This window comes from Octodon degus, unplaced genomic scaffold (assembly GCF_000260255.1).
Source record: "Octodon degus isolate 3935 unplaced genomic scaffold, OctDeg1.0 scaffold00012, whole genome shotgun sequence".
Taxonomy (NCBI): domain Eukaryota; kingdom Metazoa; phylum Chordata; class Mammalia; order Rodentia; family Octodontidae; genus Octodon; species Octodon degus.
Genome location: NW_004524588.1, coordinates 22,281,475 through 22,301,921, shown reverse-complemented (window position 1 = coordinate 22,301,921; position 20,447 = coordinate 22,281,475). Strand labels below are relative to the sequence as shown.

The following is a 20,447-nucleotide window of genomic DNA, read 5'->3' as shown; positions in this document are numbered from 1 at the left end:
AAATTGCCCCTAAGTGATGCTAAGAAGGAAAAAAGATGGTTTGTGTAAAGTAAAAATTTCCTTTTTATCTTAATAGTCGGTGCCCTGTTCTTTCCTAAATAGTCTTTGAGAACTCAGAAACCTTTTGTTCAAATCTTCCAACTGCTTTATAGACTTTTCACAGATATTAGCTTAAAAACTTTGAAGTAACAACTTTAAAATGAATCCCAGGGAGTTGCTGTTCATAATTACTGGTAAGTGGGTCTGGGGAGACAGGTCAGTAGAATAAGTGCCTGCCTGGCAAGAGCAAGGTCCTGAGTTCAATATCCAGTACTGTTAAAAAAAAAAAAAAAATTCCTATCTCCCCAGCCCAAATATCTCCTTTGGGGGCTTGCAGGTTAGCTCAATTGTTTAATCGCCTGCTCTGGAAAACCCATTCAGCTGCAGGGGACCCCAGTTCGATCCCCACCTCCACCTGCCTTACTAGACCTACCCATAAGGCAGCCGGAGCCAGTCCCCCCAACCCCTGCAAAAAAAAAAAAAAAATCCTTCTCATAATTACTGGTAAGTAAGAAATATACACGACTATAATTATTTTTAAAGGCACTTGGAGTGAAATGCTATAGCGTGATGTCCATGTCAAGAAATTTTATTTTCCATGTTTTTCTCTCGTGAAATTACTATTTTAAATGTCTCCCAAGCATTTTCCATTCTCTAGTTGTAAGTGGGCCCTGGTACTCGGGAGGATCTGCACCTGTGACCTGCTTTCAGTGGTCCCCACTGTCAGCTAGAAGTGTGGAGCAGGGCGAAGACACTGTGTTTTTGCCCAGCCAAAGCCATGTCTCAGGCACATAGCTGAGTGTGGGACAAAAGAGAGAGTAGAGACATGAAGGCAGAAAGAAAATGAATTCCCTCAGTGACACTGTCCCATCCTCGATCAGTAGGACCTTATGGCAATCAGAAGGAATGTGCCTGATGCTGACCGTGCAGGGTTCATCAGGTTAGAGCTGTTGGGTTTTTGTTGTTGTTTTTTGGTTCTGCTACCATACTAGTTCTACAAGATTTTATTTAATGATGCAGCCCTTCTGCTTACTATTCTCAGATGCTTCTTCCCAGACCGATACCCAGATGTGTTATTCAGGGCCCAAGCTCTTTCATAGTGTGATGCAAATTTCACTTTCTTGGATTTCTTCCCTGTTTTTTTTTCCCCCTGTATTTATCCTGCAGAAAATCCCTGTCAAACCTTTTCAGTGGGTTGTTTTTTTTTTTTTTTTTTAATTTACATGAGAATAAGTTCTTTCATTTCCTGTATCTCTGTTTCTCAAGCTCTTGTGAGGAAGGGCTGTAAAACCTGCTATATTAACTCTTCCTGCAGAATTAGTTTGGATAAAATTTTCAAGTACTGTGTTAATTGTCTCTGTAGAGAACCACTGGTGATTCCCTCCTACCATGCCTTGCCTGTTTCTCATTCTTTAGGCAGATACACAGATTGACCGAGAGCATCAAAACTTCTATGAAGCATCATTGGAATATGTCTTTAAAATTCAAGAGGTTCAAGAAAAAAAGAAGTTTGAATTTGTTGAGCCGGTAAGTTTTTAATTCCCTATAAAATAGTAGGTAGGCTCAAAACAAGCTAAGTAAAAAGCTGTTGAGGGATTTTTCTGTTGAAAAGTATGATTTGTAGAGCTAAAAGAGGAGTGCGCAGGGATGAGTAGCCAGAGAACAAGGCACTTGAAGACGGTAAATTCTGCTGCATGCTACTTTAATAGTGTGCGATGTCATACGTTTGTCAAAACCCGTAGAATATACAGTACAAAGCATGAGCCTCAATATAAGCTATGAATTCAGTCAATAATTTTGTGTTGGTACTGACTCATCGGCTATAATAAGTATCACAAGAATGAAAGGTATTAATACGAGAGGATGTTGTTTGTGGGGTATGGTAGGGGCCCAGGAAATAGGGAAGATGAAAGGTTACACAGTGGACCCTTTGCATTTTCTGCTCAGTTTTTAGTTAAACTTAAACTACTCTAAAAAATGCGTGGGGGGCAGGGGAGTACCTCCACAGTGTAAGCACCTGCCTGGCAAACGTAAAGACCTGAGTTGGATCCCCGGTACATTTGGATTTCTTCCCTGTATTTACCCTGCAGAAAATCCCTGTCAAATGCATGCCACATGACATGCCAGCCCTGAAACTGGGCACGGTGGCACACACCTCTAATCCCATCGCTAGGGAGGCTGAAACAAGAGAATCAGTACGAGTCTGAACTACGTAGCAAGACTCTGTACCAAATAAATAAGTACATAAATAAATATTTAAAATTTTAAATTTAAAAATGTAAATGAGTTAATTTTGAAACTAAAAAATGATGTACATTACCCATGCAGGAATAAATCCACCTCACCAGTAATGTGACCCATTTTCTAAAACTTTAGGGAACAGAGAAGGTCTAAAGCTCTCTCTCCCCCTTTGGTCTGTATCCCCACCCTTACAGAGCAAGATTGCCTGGCTGTTCCTATGAGGTCATTTTTTTTTTTTCCTAAGTGAGTAAAAATTCATGGATTCTGTCTGTGTAAAATGCATCACAGAGCAGAAATAGCATTACTTCAGATCACCCCTGCTATATATAGTATTGCATAAATAAGCATCTTAATAAGGTGGCATCTATAATAATTAGAATTAAACTGGAGTCAAGGTAACCTTCTGATAGATACATAAAAATGTACCTCTGTTCCCATTAGAGGAGACAGGGCTAGTAAATGCATAAGTACTAATGTGTAATTTAAGCCATTCTTCCTCTGTCACTCTTTAAAATGCCCATTTATGGTATAAAGAAATACCTTGTTGATACTTTAATGGGATAGTAGTGAGACAGGACAGGATTCATCTTCTAATGAAAACTCCTAAATGTCGTGCCTGAAGATGCCGAGGAGTTAGAGGGCAGAGCTTGTGTCCCACACGGCTTCCAGGACTTCTTGCTAGAGCCACTGCCTCATTCCTGTAAACTGGGCCACCAGCAAGGTGTAAGACCGTACCTGGGCTAGAGAGATTAAGAAGCGAGAGGCCGTAAGTCAAGCTGGGGGATTCCACTTTTACTTTTTATTTAGAGTAAAAGACTTGCTAATTCCAAATTCTGTTTGCTGAACAGCTAAGTCTTTAAATTCCTTGGAATAGGTTGGTAACAAGTAGTAGAACCATGAGGGTCTGTTTGAGCTTCTTTGGACCCCTGGAGCTCATGGGTTCGTGGATGATGAGTTAGCCCAACAGCCCTTCCTGTAAGGCTGAAACCGCTGATTCCTGCTCCTTTGCCCTTTAACTGAGCGCTGGCCCAGGATCCCACCACGGCTTCTGAAGCCACACTTCCTTCTGGCAGACTCCTCCCTCGTGCCCTCCTCCTGGTGTTTCTGAGCTTGAGCTCTGTCCTTGTTCCTTATGTGGTCTCAGCTCCTTGAGACGCCACTCGCTGGCTGTGCTGTTTTTCCGTCTCACACCTGGAATGATCTTTTCGCATCTGTGTACCTTTTTCCTTTCCGGAGAGTGCCAGGAGGTGGCCTGTTTCATTGTGTAGGTCTCTTACAGCCCATTCTGAACTATAAGATGACATCATATGTATGAAAAGATTATAAGAACATTTGCTCTCAGGTGGTGGAAAGAATGATAAGAATTCGTGGATTCCTTTTAGCCGTAGCAAAATGGAAACTGCCCTCCAGTTGAAGTGTGTCCCCCGTTCCATCTACCTTACTCCACACTGTGGTATTCTCATAAATCTTTTGTAACACATACCTCCCTTATGGTACGATAATCAAACTGATGTTAAATTTGTACTTTCCACAGTTTTTTCTTGGCTGCTGTGGTTTTTTCCTTTTAGACTGTCAGGCCAGTCATTTCTAGCTCAAAGGCGCATGGATGGAGTTTCATTTAATTTTCACTTCAGTGGATCAATGAATGCTTAAAATGCATGTTGATCTTACACATTTCCAAAGTAATTTGAAAAGAACAGTTTTTTATAATTCCAAGAACAATGCTCATGGGAGCTATAAACTTATAAGCACTTGAGGATATTTGAATATTTTTGCAGTTTATATTCTGGATAAATCCAATTGGTATTTGATTTGTTGCATTTTTCAGGAATGTAACAATCTCTTCTAATTTTAGCTCAGATTAATTTAACAATTGAGCATTAAAGAAAACAGATGTCCTGGGGCTGAAACCTGCCTCTTACAGATTGTAAGACACAAAGTAGAAATTCAAGCAGAAGATGAAAGCCACATTAAGTAGTAGTAATTTATGAGGACACATTTGAGAACATTTTATGTTGCCTCACTTCGTGTCCCGTGCCAGGTTCTTCACTGTTACGGGCAGTGCTGTTCATATTCTTTGTAGATACATGCTCTAATCTCTCTCAGTAATCACTGAATTAGATAATCCTACGACTGATTGTTTGAGGACTGCTGGGTTTGTGCCTTTCACCTTACGTTGTCACTGGCACTGTGACAGGCCATTTTCCATTTCCATTCCTCACTAAAGATTGCTCCTAGCGCCTTCCCTCCTGATGTCTGTCTTCATTAGCGTCTCATCCCTAGGACAAAGTACTCAGCACCGCGGCTGAGTCCCATGCAGCACAGCACTTTTTGTCAGAAAGCCCATAAAACGTGGTGTGTTGACCCTCATTTGTTCTTTAGAATATTTCTACTCATGAATTATTAATTTTAATCTTACAGATTTTTGTTAAACAATGAGTGCTCAATAGCAAAAAAAACAACAAAGTAAAGTATCACATTTTTTAGTGTATATTGAGTATATAAAAGCATCAAAATTTTCAACATCAAATTTTTGGTTTTTGATGTACAAAGTCTAAAAAAGAACAACATAAATAAATTCCTATGTGACTACAGTAAAAATACAAATAGCACTCTACCAAAAAAAAAAAAAATCTTTACCTCAATTATCACACCTAAGATGGTCTTCACATATGAAAAAAACAGGTAAGCATGTGACATTGTTTACCCTGACAGCACATGTGTTTTGCTTTCCTGGCCTTTTTGTAGGACAGTGTTTGACATCTTGCAGTTTTGTCAGGAGTTCTTATGTTATGCAATGTGTAGTTAACAAGAGTATAAGTACCAATCAGAGTGTTAAATTTTAATACGTATTGGACATTTACAATAAACATCACATTTTCCTATCAGCTGCTTATAAAACCTGGTAGGCATGAAAATCTATGTGAACTACAGTGTAAACACAAACAAAAGTCTACCACAGAAATAAGCTTTGTCTCAGCCGTCGCATCCGAGGCAGCCTCCTCACGTGACACCTGCGTGTTCCATCCACATGTCTCAGTATTATTGATAGCACATGTGCTTAGATTTCCTTTCCTACGTGACAGACCATTGTTGTCGCCTCTCTTCCTGTGTTGTCAGGTGCTTCCTACCATGCTGTGTCACGTGATCTTCGTGGGGAAACAAGACATCAATAAAATAAAATATCAAGTGTATACATTAACATTTTCATATCAGCTGTTTGCTTGCTTACAAAGCTTAAGAGATAATATGAGAGATAAAAACAATGAAAATACCAATAGAACTCTACAACATAAATAGTCTTTGCTTCACTTGTCACACCCGAGGCAGTTTTCACAATTGCATGTTCCTTACACAAATATCACGTACACTGATAGCACATTTGTTTTGTTGTCCTTTCCCGTATGTCCTTGACATCTTTTTGGTTCTTTTTGCCACAACAGGACTTTGGGACGTTGCACCTGCCTGTTCACCTATCAGCTCACCAGTGTGACCCACAATTCGGTTGCGTCGTTCCTTGCCCAGAAGCATTTTGGTTTTCCTCTGCTATAAATGATCTCTTATGAGTTTTAGTCCCAAACTTCTAAGAAAATTTTCTTTGTAAACTATCAAACTATTTATGCCACATATGTTTAGGATCAGTTGAAACTCAACCGTTGGCCAACGCTTTGTGTTTCAGGTGGCATCATAGTTGCTGCATAACTCATCAACATCTATTCCACCTTTGGTTTTGTTATAGGAAGTTTTCATTTCAAACTTACATTTTGTTGAGATTCTCCTATCAATATTTTCATCATGATGCATTCTTGACATCAGCAGTGCCAGTTGGTTTTCTGTGCCATCTGTGAGTCCCATGTAAATCTATCTCAAATCCAAATATTTTATTTGCACAATTCTCTGTCTTGAAATTGCAACATTTCATTTGGAATTTCTATTTTGTTTCTTCATACAGTTCCAACGCTGGTCACTTTGTGCTCTGTTAGCAAATGTAACATCACTTGGAAGCTGGTAAACCAATTGTTGAATGTCATATGTTAAATAATTTGGGAAACAGAAACAACAAATCTATTCACAACATCATTTAGTGTACACCTGTACAAATAAGGACTTGATGTCTGAGTTTCAAGATGAATTTCTGAATTGAAAGCATAGGTCTTCCCATATACAAGGACATAAATTTTTATGTCCTTTTTTTGTCATATATTTTGATCATCACTTTTCCTTAAGTCTTTTACATTCTTGCAGTTACCATGAGAAATCCTTGCTAAGTACAGCAGACCTGTGAATGTTTTCAGTTCAGCTAGTGAAGTGTTAGAACAAATACATTTTTTAATATGGTTGTTGGGCTAAACAGAACATTTTACTTTTATTTCAGCCTTTATATATTTCACAGCATCTTGTACCATTTCATCTGGTACAATTTCCAACGCTAAATGGAAGTGCTGGCATTCTGTCCAATAGGTTTCACCCCTGCCAAGACCCACACTATCTTTTCAGACCTAGTTCTAACATTGGACTGTCCCATTTGGTTATGGGACCATTTTGCAACATTTCTACTAGTCAGAATATGTACCTACATTGCTGTTTTGATCATCATCTCAATCAGGAGGGCTGCACTCCCTGTGTCTGTGTCAGTCAGTTCTTGCTCCATCTCACTAACACAGGAACAGTGGCCTCACACAGACACTGTCAAGTCATCACCACCATCATCATCCAACCACACCACTCTTCTGTTATGAAAGCAAGTATTCCACCCTACCCCTGGCCCCAAAATCACTTACTATGTCAAGTTAATTCTATGGATTCTAAATCTGGTTGCATGTTTTAGCACTTACTTATTTTCAAAGCATACATTAGTATGAACTGTGAGGTGGAAAGGCTGTGGAAGTGACTGGGTCATCTTCGTCACCTAAACACAAGTCACCTAATGATTTATTTTTGCCTCCTCCAAAGCCTGCAACATCTGGTTTTTTGTTTGCTATTGTGCTGAACTGGGCTACTGCTGCCAGAAAAAATCAAAACAAAACTTTTTTTAAACAAATTCACTTACAAATAAGTATAAAACACAAAATTCAACACTTGAAATGCTATACTCTTGTGAAGATTAGAATTATAGTCTTCGGAAAGGCAACTCTAAAAAGGATGACTAATAGTAGTTTAGGACAAGGCCTAAAATTCTCTGGAACTCACAAAGCATATATAAGAGTATCATTTGGAGAATAATCCTCAAAAAGTTGAAACCTGTTTGGTCATATCTCCTCAACAAAATAAAATCCCTCAACTGATTAAAAAAAAAAAAAAAACAAAACAAAACACATCCTAGAGTGGTGTGGGTGTATTGCCCCCTCTGATGCTCGGGTAAATGTGGGCAAACTCTGTTACACGGCACGCCATGTTGGTGAAAACCCTGGTTTGGCACTTGCACTAGCACACACCTTGCTTTCCTTTATTCCTCAGACAAAGGTACTGAGATGGACAGTTGAGTACTATTATGCTAAAGTAAAAATTACAGCAGAAATGTAAGGGATGTGTTTGTGGGACCCAGTGTGATGCCCCCAGAAGGAGTGAATTATTATTGGCTCACAGCTCAGTCTGATTGGCTAGCTCTAAGGCCTTGCAGAGGAAAAGCTGCTCAACTCATAAGAGCGGGGAGGCAGAAGAAGAGAGGAGCTGAGGTCCCAAACGTGCCCACCTACCATGCCCCACTGCCCACCTCGTGACGCAGGTTGGCTGTGGTGCCCCAGGCACCTGCCGAACTTTCCATCCAGGAACACGAGAGGCCTTTTGAGAACATCTGATGTAAACTCTAGTCGTCTGCCCTGGCCTCCAGAGTCTCATGGACATCTCTTCAGTGATTTAGTTCATGTCTTAACAGTTCCAGCATTACTGAAAAGTCCCAAATCCAAAGTTTCTTCTGAGACTCAAGGCAGACTCTTCAGTCCATGCAAAATTCAAAAAGAAAGTTAAGCACTTCCAACTTACAGTGGCACCAGGTCAAAAATTCCATTACAACAATGCAGAATAGGAGGATAAAAAGCAATCAAACTAGCTGGACTGAAACCCAGCAGTGCAAACCTGAAGTCCTGTAAGTCCGTGCCTAGCACTCAGCAAGCACCGTGAGGTGTGAGCGCTGAAGGCCGTGGCAGCCCCAGCCCTAGGGCGTTACCCGGTTCCCGACCTCAGGGCTCGCCTTGGTGTGGCTTCCCTCCACAGCCTCTGTCAGTGCCTGGCATCTCCAGCCCCCTGATGTGGCGCTGCACTTTGTTCCGCTGCCGCAGTTGCACGCGCTGCCCTGTGCAGGGTGCATTCCTCGGCCGCCAGGCCCCGCCACTGGCGCAGTCTCTTGGCAGCTGCCTGGGAGCAGCTCCCCACTCCGTGCTGTTCCCTTGTCAGTTTGAGTTGCTGTTGGTCTGCGGTGCAGGGAGTTTTTTGTTCTTTTATATGTAATTAACTATTCCCAGCATATTTTTTGGTATAATTTCTCTACTGTCTTTTTTAAAGTCTTGTCCAAAATAAATTGACCATAGGTAATGAAAATTTGTAAAAATTTCAGTTCCCATTCCATTGATTCGTGTGTGTGGCCTGTTATTCCCGTGCCACCCTGGGGTGATGTGTTATGTTAAGTTTTGAAGCCGAAGTATGAACCTTCCTGCTTTATGTTTTGTCTCGTTAAAATCAGTTAACTAGTTAGTGCCCTTTGTAACATCACGTGAATTTTGGAGTCAGCGCAACAGCTCCTGCAGAAGGTTAGCTGGGATTCTGACAGGGATTATGCTGAATCTCTGTGGCAGTCTGAAGCACACCTTCTCAGCATTGATTTCTCCAGCTCACAATGTGAGGTATTTTCCATTTACCTGGGCCTTTTTTACTTTCTTATGGCTATGTTTTATAGTTTTCAAAGTAGATAATTTTACATATTTTGATAAATTAATTCCTAAATTTTTTGCTACTTTTAAACTTACTGTGAATGGAATGTCTTAAATTTCATTTCAGATTCTTCATTACAAAATGTATTACTGATCTTCGTTTCTTGCAGCCTTTCTGAACTTAGTAGTTGTACAGTAGATTCCTTCCATTTTATTACATAGGATTGTGCCATTTGCCAATAAAATGGTCTTGCCATTTGCTCTCTGTCTGGGTGCCTTCTGTCCCATTCTCTTGCCCAGCTCCACGACCAGCCCTGGAGCTCTGTGCTAAGCAGGGCAGGAGTGAAGCTTCCTGCGTATCTCTGACCTTCAGGAGCGCACAGCTTTTCATGCTCAGGTGCGCTGTGAACTGCAGCGAGGGCTTTATGCAGGGAACGGCTTGCTCCTTCTGGTCGCTGTACTGTGCTGTGTCGCTTCCGTGTCAGTGCTGCTTATCCTCGCAGCCGTCCTTGGTGAGGCTCTGCAGGGGCGCCCTAGAGGTGGGCTGCGCAGGCTGTACCCGCCAGCACAAGTGGAGTGAGGGCTGCTGCTTGCCCTGTGTTGTGGAACATCCCTGCCACCTGTACATGTTATAAGCTAAAGGAAATTAGCAGCCGCTAGTCGTAAGTCTGCAAAGAAGCTAAGGCTACGAAGCGAATCCCACCATCGTCCCAGCGATTGCAGCCCAGCTCTTCCACCCGGTGTGGTGTGGGTAGCAAGCAGCAGGCTTGCTAGCCCCGCAGCCAGCCCCAGCCCGTCCTCAGCCCCTGCCTCTTCTCAGCCTTGTGCAGTGGCCCAGGTGACTGTGGCCCCTTACGGCATGAGCCTTTTGGAAGTGCCACAGCTATACGACATTTTGTTCATTATGTGGTGATTCAGAAGGTGGGAAAGTCTGAATGCTTATTCCTTTCATGACTTTTGATGGACTCATTTTAAAGATTATTTATATTTATGAGTGCTATATAAAGTCTTACTTTTTGCTCAAGTTATAAAAGGAACAGTAATTTGATTCCAAAACTCTTGGGAATAATAAAGTTCCAAATGAGAGTTTCCCAGTGATAAAAAGGACTACCTTAGTAGCAAACCCTCCCAATCTAACTACTAGTAGGCAGGCATTAGCTACTCAAACACATTGAGAAGAGAAAATATCATATGCGAACTACAGTTTTAAAAAAATTTTAGGCTGTCCTATTAAGACCTGTCTGATTAAGTCCCATTAATCTGGAGAACGAAATAAACGAGTATTTATCCAAAGCCAGACAAAAACTTGACTCTGCTGCCACCTAGAGGCAGTTGTCTCATATGCAACCTGGTTGTAAACTCCGGAGAGCTGCCTCCAAAGATGCAGGACCCAGAGAGAAGACGAGCATTCTTGGCATATTTGTGTATGGTTTTCCGTGGAGTCGTGCATCCCCCAGTGGTTGCTTAACGTGTGCTGTGAGTTTAAGACGTTTTGTCTGCTACTAAATGATTCTCTATCCTGCTAAAAGACGCCACGGATTTATTTTACTCTTGATTGAAGTTGCTTCGTCATACAGTGCTGAGGATGGAGGGAAATCTGAATAGAAATGGAGGCGCTGGAATCACTTCTACAAACCAGCCTAACAATTTAACAGCAAGGCTCTGGAAGAAGAGCGCTTTCCAGCAGTCTGGGTCGCAGCGCTGCTGGGAGAGATAGTCTGGAGCCTCAGGGCTGCAGCGAGCTCCCTCCGGGAGCGCAGCTCTGGGAGGCCCGCGGCGTGCAGCAGAGCCCAGGTTGTCGCCGCGTCTGTCGCTTAGGAGCGGAGCAGCAGGCTCGCGCAGAACACTTCCAGGACATGATAAACGCTGTGGCCTAGGGGCTTGACTGAGCATTTGGTAACTTTTTAGATAATGTTCAGGTTAAAGTCTAAGTTATTTCCTGTTTCTGAAACATCCGAGGTGCTTTTCAAACGTCTGGACAGTCAGTATAGGGAATTAGTTGGTCTGTAGAAAAATTCGACACAGACATTCTGAAATTTTCTTCCTTATAAGTTGTATTAACATTTATGCCTACCAAGATTTTCAAATACCATCCGCTCCAAGTAGCATCCACTTTATAACAAGACAGTTTAATTGTTCAGTAATTTCAAATGCTGAGTCATGAAACAGTACTCCACTAACAACTTCATAAGCGCACTGTTATTCAGAGGACTAATGCTGTTTGCTTCGCAAGTATTTCCTTATTTTATCTCTGAAAGTTCCAGATTCAAAGTCTAATTAAAATAATAGTTTTAATCCTATTTTAAGCTCCAGTTTGGTTTACTCCAGTCAGGTTCCATAAGGTAGACTGTATGTGTTATTGGGTAATTTGTCAAGTATGTTTTAATACCACTTTTAACATACTCTATTGAATATTTCCTTTTGAGAGTAATTATAAGTTGATGTAATTTTTTTTTTTTTTTGCGGAACCAGGGATTGAATTCAGGCCCTTGCGCTTGCCAGGGAAGCGCTTATTCCACTGAGCCATCTCCCCGGCCCCAGTTGATGTAAAATTGAGGTTATAAAAGTATTCTAAAATTGGCAAGTAATATTTTTTGTCAAGGTATCAAATTGTTTCTTTTTGAACTGATGAACAAGAAGAAAAATCCTTGAACTACAGCAGCATAACAATTGGAAAGATTCGCTGTTCACATGAACACAGCTTTGTATGAAACTGATTTGTTAATAGGAAGACAAGCACCGGGCATTCCTCTCAGTAGATCTAGTGCTGATTTATTGAAAAATCCCAGCACCCACACTGGTCTCCCCCGCACACAGGAAGTGGTGGGACCCTGTGTACGTGTGACCATGATTTCATATTGTATTTCTTTCTTGGTTAAAATAATTAAGTGGTAGACATATTAGACTGTAGGGGGATTAAATTAGTGCATGAATCTATGGAGTAAAATCCCAATGAATTACATTTAACAAATAAAAATCTTTTATAGATGTAACTTATTTCATAAAGCATACCATGTGCTCTATAATGCCCCCAGACACTTTATAGGTAAGAATATAAGTAGAAATGAATTTGATACTAAAAGGCTGTTGGGGCCGGGGAGATGGCTCAGTGGATTAAACGCTTCCCTGGCAAGCGCAAAGGCCTGAGTTCAATCCCCGCTTCCGCCAAAAAAAAAAAAAAAAAAAAAAGAAAAACAAAGGCTGTTGTGGGTGATTTCTTTGTCTTCTGAAAAAGCTTTATTTTAATTCTTTTAGCAAAGACCTGTGTCAGAGATCATGGTGTATGTATGTTTTTGCTTGCTGAACTCTTATTTTGAGTTCTTGCTAGAATGTTCTTTATTTAATACCAAATACTGGACTGGGGAGATAGCTCAGTAGAATAAGTGTTTGCCTGGCAAGGCAGGGTCCTGAGTTCAATCCCCAGTACTGAAAAAAAAAAAAAAACAAAAAACCTCATTTAATACCAGATACTGCCATCTTGTGGTACTTTTGTTATTTCCTCTGGCCACATTTTTTCTTCCTTCTCTTGGGTGTTTTTAAGTTGTTACTTAGTGGCCTCGTCTTGCATGTACCTGCAGTAGTCACTAGTGGGTTTTGTTAGCAGCGCTTCCCCAGTAGGTCCTGGTCTTTATCCTGTGCCGTGCTCTGTTGTACCTATCTCTTTAATGCATTTCAGTAGGTGAGTATGGCAGTTGTTCGTGACATACTTAAAGAATGAAGTCACTGCCTTCCAAAAGGGAAATAAAATGTAGTGATGCCGTTGTTTTCTATGCGTAATTTTGTCATCTGCCTTGCTAGGCGAAAAGTTGGCAACTTTTTAGTTTAAGGAAATAAAATCAAATGTATTGTGTTCAGTATTTTACATTTAAGGATGATTTTTTTTTAATTTTATTTTGTATTTTAAGGGTCTATAGGGTGTTCAGGGTCTCACTACTAGATCGACTCATAGTGATCCGCCTGTTTACAGCCTCCCAAGAGCTGGGATTACAGGGGTGCGCCTCCATGCCCAGTCACAATTGGCATCTCAGCGCACCCAGAGGCAGGGGTGGGGGGCAGCATGACTGGCTCAGGGATTGAATATCGGCCCCTGCTCCTGCTTGCAGGTGCTTAAATCCACTGAGCTATTTGGCCGGCCCCTTGGATGATCTTTATCAGGAAAAAAAAAGAACTTAATCTCATGATTTTTTCTCTCCTTGTCCTTGCAGCTCTTGTCATTCCTTCAGGGTTTATTTACTTTCTACCACGAAGGCTATGAGCTGGCCCAGGAGTTTGCCCCGTATAAGCAACAGCTCCAGTTCAACCTGCAGAATGTAAGAGTCCGCCTGTTTCTACTGCCTTTGCTCAGGGAAGCTGCAGGCCACAGGACAGCATAGTCATAATCAGTCAGGCCGCAGACTGTCTCACCAGCTTGTCAAAGTATGGTAAAAAACCTGGGTAACTTAGAAAAGCTACTTAACAAATATATTTTTTCCAGATGCTATCTGCAAGTAAGCTCCAAAACCAGAAGCTAAGCGTATGTTAGAGCAGTTTGTTCTAGCAGATTGTGTATTGCCTACATGTGGCCAACTAGAAATTTGGACATGCTTGCCCTTCTCCAGTCTTTTCATTAATTTACTGGGTGCTGCCAGGGTGCATACATTCTAGATGTCTGCTGTGCAGGTGACTACAGTTAATAGCACTACATTATATGCTTTGAAACTGAAAATTTACTAAGAGTGTAGAACTAAATGTGCTACACACACACACACACACACACACACACACACACACACACTGTGCATCAGCGCCATTCCTATTGCTGGGACTGACACCCACACTTAAAGGAAGAGTGTATTTGACTCATAGTCCCCAGTGGGCTCATCCCAAGGTTACCTGCCTCCAGTAGAGGTAGGGCTTGGTAGAACGGCCTAGAGGAGGACATCTCCTCATCCTGTGGCAGCCAGAAGGCTCGAGCAGGAGCCGGCCTGCATAAGGACTGGCCATTCCGGTCAGGGTGTGGGGACCCGCCGACTCTGCCCAGGCCCCAGCCCTAACAGCACAGTTAGTTGCCATGCAAGCATAGCGCCTCTGGGTCCACACACGAGTCTCTGGGGACACATTTAAGGTCTAATCACAACATACATGCAAATATGGTAATGGATGTGCTGATTGTCTCAATTCTTGGAGCCATTTCACAATGTATACATAGAGCAAAACATCATGTTGTATGCCCTGACTACATATAACTTGTAGTTTTCAATTATACTTCAGAACTGGAAAAAAAAATCATTAGCCCAAGACAAGTCTTATTTGTTGAGAGAATAACATATCTACAATTGTTAAATGATGGAAGTACAGCATAATGCTGTAAGGTACCGTGTCTTTCTGAAATTTTTTATAAAGTATGTATTTACTATCAAATAATTGGGTTTGAGCATGGTTTTGAAGCATTCAAAATAGCTGCTTTAAACCTTAACTGGGAATTTTTTTCCAAACAACATTTCTGTCTTATCTATCAGGTTTATTTTGTAAAGTTATCTAATCAGTCATTTCAATTGCTGATTCCATGGTTTAGCAGTCTCTTAATTTTCAGTAAAGATCCACATGTCCATCATAGGGGAAAATATTTTGGGCCATTTAAAGCCTGGCAAAGAAAAATTTTAATTCCTGCCTTTTTTTTTCTTCTGTGATTGAAACCCTGAGTACATAATAACCAAAATAATGTAGGAAGCCTTCACTTAATTTTCTTAAATATCATGGTTTATCAGATTCATTGTAGAGATATTCAGTAAATAAAACTATAATGTATTTGGATTTATTCTACTTGAATGTGGAGTTTTAAAATAAGTTTAATATGGCTTTACTTTTCATACCTCGTTATTAAAATACTTTTCTGCTGGATGGTTAAGACCAAGATAAGGCAAGACCTCTATAACAAAAAATGTAACTTTTGTATCTGACAAAGTCAGTCAAATTCCTTCAGGATTTACCCTGAAACCCTGTACAGCAGTTTGTAGGTCCTTTGTCAGTGTCAGCCATGTGGATGAGTCACAGCCATTGCTTGACCAGTTTGCTCTCTGTGAAAGCCTGAGAGAATGTGTTCTCTCCATGTGACTCTCCTTAGGCACACTCTACATTGTCGATCACTATTTCCTGTAGCCCCATAATCTCCTTGATCAGAAAATTTGGGACATCACTGAGTTACAGGATGCTGCAGTACAGGTTCTCTTATATCTTGAGTCCTCATTGACCGTGAAGGGCTAGGGCCAAAATGTTGCCTGTTTTTACAGCCCTTCTTTTCTCTAATTTTTGGTCTGCAAACTTAAGTTGTTAACCCTCCAGAAGAGAAGCGTAATGATATTATTACCCTATAACATAGGCAGTTGAGCTTGACCTCACTGTCTGTCTGAATATCAAACATCTTAGACATAGCATGGAACAGGTATTTTTCATCAAGTATTGATATGTTAAACTTTAAATCCCTACAGAAATGTGTAGTTATCTTAAATAAAACTGCTGTTTACAGATTGGACTGACAGAAAAGCAAACAGAAAATCATACAAGACAATATGATTATAAAATTAGAGTGCACCCAAATATAATTTGGCCCAATTAAATTATCATAACTTTTTAAAGTTTGCAATTATAAAATGACTAGTCAGAAACTTTTTAGGTCAATTAACAGATATTTCTTATAAGAGGAATGTAAAAAACCATGAAAGTCTCTTATCTATAGTTAAGCTATTTTAATCATCTATTTTGTTTTAATACCAGCAACTTTTGTTGAGGGAGCCTTGTTCAAGTTAGTGGGCACTTCCCCCCACTCTGAATCCTCTTCTTCAAAAACAAAAATTCCAGAAAAAGAGTGACCCTATGTACCTCCTCTCCACAGTCTGCTTCTCTAACAGGGACAGGACATAAGGGCTAATAGCTGATGTGGAAACAAGTGCTACAGGGAAAGGGGACAGCACAGGCCTGCTCTGGAGTGTGGGGATTTTGGCAAAGTGCTTTTCATCTTTTTTTTTTTTTTTTTAATTATTTCCTGTCTTCCACATTTAAAAACTAAATGTTCAGCTTGAATTTTGGATCTCCATGGGTTTGATGGCAGGAAATATGGAAAGGACATGTTGCTAATATTTGGTCTAACAATAAAAGAAACAACAATGGAAAAAAATAAATAAAATCAAAATTTTTATTTAACTTAGATTTTCCAACAAAAGCATTCTCACCTTTAATTCATTCTATTGTTTTCAACATGAAATACACTGAGAATTAAATATTAAAAGGAATAGTAAGTAGGAAAATTATAAAAGCTAATGTGTCTTTATTTCCATGTCAAATACAATTATGTCTAGATTCTTGGAAGTCAGGAATGAGAAAAAAGAAAGGAATTGGTAAAGAAAAAAAAAAAAACTAAAAATAAATCTTTGTGTTTAAAGAGAAAATTAGCAGTCACAGGAAAAGTTCTCTACCGTACCTTGAGATCTGTTCTTGCACTGTGGGTCATAGCAAGTCCTAGCTAGGTGGTGAAGAGTCTGCGTTTTCAGACACACACCGTGTTGCAGACAATAATGTGATCTGAACACAAAAGCGATTGTGGAGAAATGCCTGATGCTTTCTGTGCCTGCAGTAAACTTGCTCCAATGTGCAGAAACCGTTCCTTGCAGAAGGAGCTGGAACACGGGCATGGATCCATTTGTGTGCACCAGTTTGCCACCCATCTCCTATTAACTGTTGTCATCCCTGTAAACCAGAGAAAAGTGCAGAAGTTCAGCAAGGAAGTTTTCACTAAAATAATCCGTACGTAGATCAAAGGCCACACATACAGCGTCATGAATGTGTCATAGTGCCCGGAGACTCAGGTTATGCTTTCTGGCATTGGTGTGTTTGAAACTTCAGTGGGAAGTCTCTCAACCTGGCAGAAAACGGTGAATGAAGTTCTCATTTCTATTTTCTAAGACAAGGAATAATTTTGAAAGTACGCGGCAAGAGGTGGAGCGCTTGATGCAGAGGATGAAGTCCGCCAGCCAGGATTACAGGCCGCCCAGCCAGTGGACGATGGAAGGCTACCTCTACGTTCAGGAGAAACGTGAGTCGGGCGGCCTTGGCGGCCTTGGGGCCAGAAGGCTGCGTGCTGCTGCTCCCGGTGTGGCTCGGTTGATGTGTTCCTCGCTTCAGAGGGCCACAGTCCTGACAGCCTTGTCCTAGTTAGCGTAGCATCGGAGCGAGCATTTTCCTGTCACTACCATCACCTCCACTTCCAAAGCAAGGACGTTTTTCCAGTTTTGTCATGAGGTGCTCTAAGATGGGACTATCTTGCTGAACTTTGCCATCTTCACGGACACTACATGGCCTAAATTTAGTTTTAGAATTTAACTGTGACAACTCAATGTAAAGTTTCATGGAAAAATGAAAATCCAAGCCTTCGTCAAGTGAGTCAGTCATCCTGGCAACTGTAATAGTTTCTTCCTCCAGCAGCATTATTTCATTTAATTCTGTGTTCTGCCAATGTTCAGGACTAAATCGGCAATTATGTCATGTCACAGTGACACTCTTTACTTCCTGGGGTTAGAAAATAAGTACCAGGCCCCACAGAATACTATCCTAATTGCCTCGTGTTAACATTTTCTTCACAAAAATTAATAAAAAGCCATTCGGGCGAGTAAAACTGGGGTCCTTTCTGCCTGTTAGCTGTCATTAAGTAGCAGCGCTTTGAAGATTTTGAGTAAGTGAACTTTCAGTCAGGTGTACTATAAAAGCTGCTCTCGTACTGTTTTAAGGTCGCTTGTTTCTATTTTAGTCCATCTTGAATCAGTTCCTTTGTAAAGTACAAAATCATGTGGCTGTGTTGAATTGCTATGACGCTTGTTCTTGCTTTCTTTATTTTCTCATCAAGGCTTAAAAACTATGTAGGATAGCACTTTCGGAAGTCTCCATGTCTGTAGGCATAAGAGTAATAAAATGATTTTCTTTGGTAAAATAATATAGTCTACGGCTTATGGTAGGGAAGCCCGTGGACCCAGGCCTGGCTATGTGCCACGCACTCACGAACCAAGTGTGCACTTGAGACGCCTGAGTGTTGCTCAGTCGTTGAGGAGCTGTGTGCTGGCGCAAGGCAAGTGGGCCCTCGGCCTCGGCCCGCGTTCGGTACCCTGTGGTCTGCGTAGCAGGGGGATGCTGGGCCGGGAGGTGCGGGTGCCAGGACTTGCTCTGTCCCTTCCATCTGCTGTGGCCAGCCTGCTCTCTGCAAGTCTGGGAATGACAGACAGCACTAACCTTCCTAGCGACCCTACGCTCGGGCCATGGTGCCCCATTTCACCCACTCCCTGAGAGCTGCCATGTGACAGGATGTTGGGAGGTGCTGACATTTGCTTTAATGATGGATTTGGCAGAGCAGAGTGATTTCTTGGCAGGTTTCTTCAGACATGCAGTGGGGATAGAAGAGGTGCCATCCCTGTGTCTATAGCCTTTTATTACTTCTAGCCTAACAATGTTTTATTTAAGGGCTTTGTGTGCACATTTTATTTTTATTTTGTTTTATTTGCTTTTTTGAGACTGAGTCTTGCCAGGTATTTCCCAGGTGGAACCCAAACTTGAGATCTTCTGCCTCAGCTTCCTGAGTAGCTGGGATAATAGGCATGTGCCACCCTACCTGGCTGATTTTTACTTAAAAATATTTAGGCCTAACCAACAAATTTATTTTGAACATAATTTTCAAATATATCATATTTAATTGCTAACTGGTAGCCTATGCACTGGACAGTACCATAGCTTGCTTGCCTGATCCCCAGCTGTTGGACGTTTGGGTCACATGGTGTAGAAGCATAGGCCTTGGCCTTTAATGCCATATGGATCGCCTGGGTGGACTACATGCAATTCTCTGGGGGCTCCGCTAATGTTCATGTCTTTTGTTACAAGAGAACTGACTTTTCCTCCAATTGTTCTGATCATAGTGCTGACCTAACCTCCTAAGATTTTTGTGTGTGGTAATGACACCTCCACTTTGCTAAGCACAGAGCCGAAGGTAATCCTCAGTTCAAATCTGTGATGCGGAATCTGTTTCATCTCCCTGGTGTCCTTTAACGCTACCTCATCCGCAACAATTTTGCCTGGGCCAGACCTCTGCAAAACTTGGCTGTGCCTCACTGCTCCCACCCTCTGCTTTAGCCGGTGGCTCCCCACAGCCCCTCTGCACAGCACCGTGGAGACCCCAGAGCTCTGCCTGACCCTGGAGCTCTTGTGGTCGGACTCTTTCTTAACACTCTTTCTTATTACTCTTCCAACACAGTTTCCATCCTCACTTTCTCTGCTTCTGTCGGCGTTCTCTGTACAACTTTACTGATATGTAATGAGCATATAGCAAACTCCATTGGCTTGAATGCGCAGTGGAGTCCTTTCGCCATCGGTGTGCGCATCTGCCGCCGTCGTCACAGTACCACTCGATGGCCTCATCACCTTCGGTTCTCTCCTGCCCACTAAAATACTCCTTCTGGCTTTGCCCACCCTCTACCCTCCCGCTTTTCTTGCTGAAGGATTTAAAAAGAAAATGATTGTATATACATGCTTGAGAAATATTTTTCTGAGGGACAAATACTCAAAGCCTCTTCCAACTTGGAAGCTTTGGACGTATTTGTAATAGGAAAATCTCCCCACTAAATTCATGACAGTATGCTCATTTGCCATCACTGTGTGCTTGCCGTGGAGGGCCAGGAAATGAGGTAAAGGATTTTGTTTCAGGTTTGCCTTCCTAGCAGAAGACGTAAGATAAACTCACATGGTTGGCAACCAGTGATCAGTACTAAACCTGGGGGCTGTTCCTTGAGCAAATGGAGACGGAGAGAGAAGGAGCAGAGTGCTGAGCCTGGACGTAGAGCTTCCCTTTCTCCCCTGACGCTCTTGTCTCCCACTCTAGCAGTACAGAAGGTCACCTTGCAGTAGGTGTGAAATGGGAGGAGCGTGAGTTCCAGAGTGAGAACTTGGTTCCCAGTCCTTGTCTGTCACTGGTTAGCTGTGGGATTCTCGCCCTTTCATTCATAAAAGATAGATATTTATACTGATCTCCTAGTGATGTTGCAAAAATTAGAAACACTGTGTGTAAAATTTCTGTTTAATGGTGGAATTAGAAATGATAATGTGTTTACCATGGTCCCTTACTGTTTGGTACAATGTACATTTAACTCAATTTTTAAAACAACTCGGGGGCTGGAGAGATGGCTCAGTGGTCTAAAGCACCTACTTGGAACAAGCTTGGCAAAGCACAGGGACTGCGGTTCAATCCCCCAGCACCACATGCCAGCCCCGCCCCCTGGTGGGCTGAGCTGG

At 41.7% G+C, this 20,447-nt stretch overlaps 1 protein-coding gene across 1 annotated transcript in view; it reads left to right on the top strand.

Annotated features, from left to right (window-relative positions):
* Arhgap42 (Rho GTPase activating protein 42) overlaps positions 1 to 20,447 on the top strand; it is a 206,915-nt gene that overhangs the window by 142,701 nt on the left and 43,767 nt on the right. Inside the window, exons 7-9 of the mRNA XM_023709484.1 lie at positions 1,456 to 1,566; positions 13,352 to 13,456; positions 17,085 to 17,214. Of these exons, the coding sequence (XP_023565252.1) occupies positions 1,456 to 1,566; positions 13,352 to 13,456; positions 17,085 to 17,214 (346 nt within the window). The remainder of the gene's footprint in view (positions 1 to 1,455; positions 1,567 to 13,351; positions 13,457 to 17,084; positions 17,215 to 20,447) is intronic.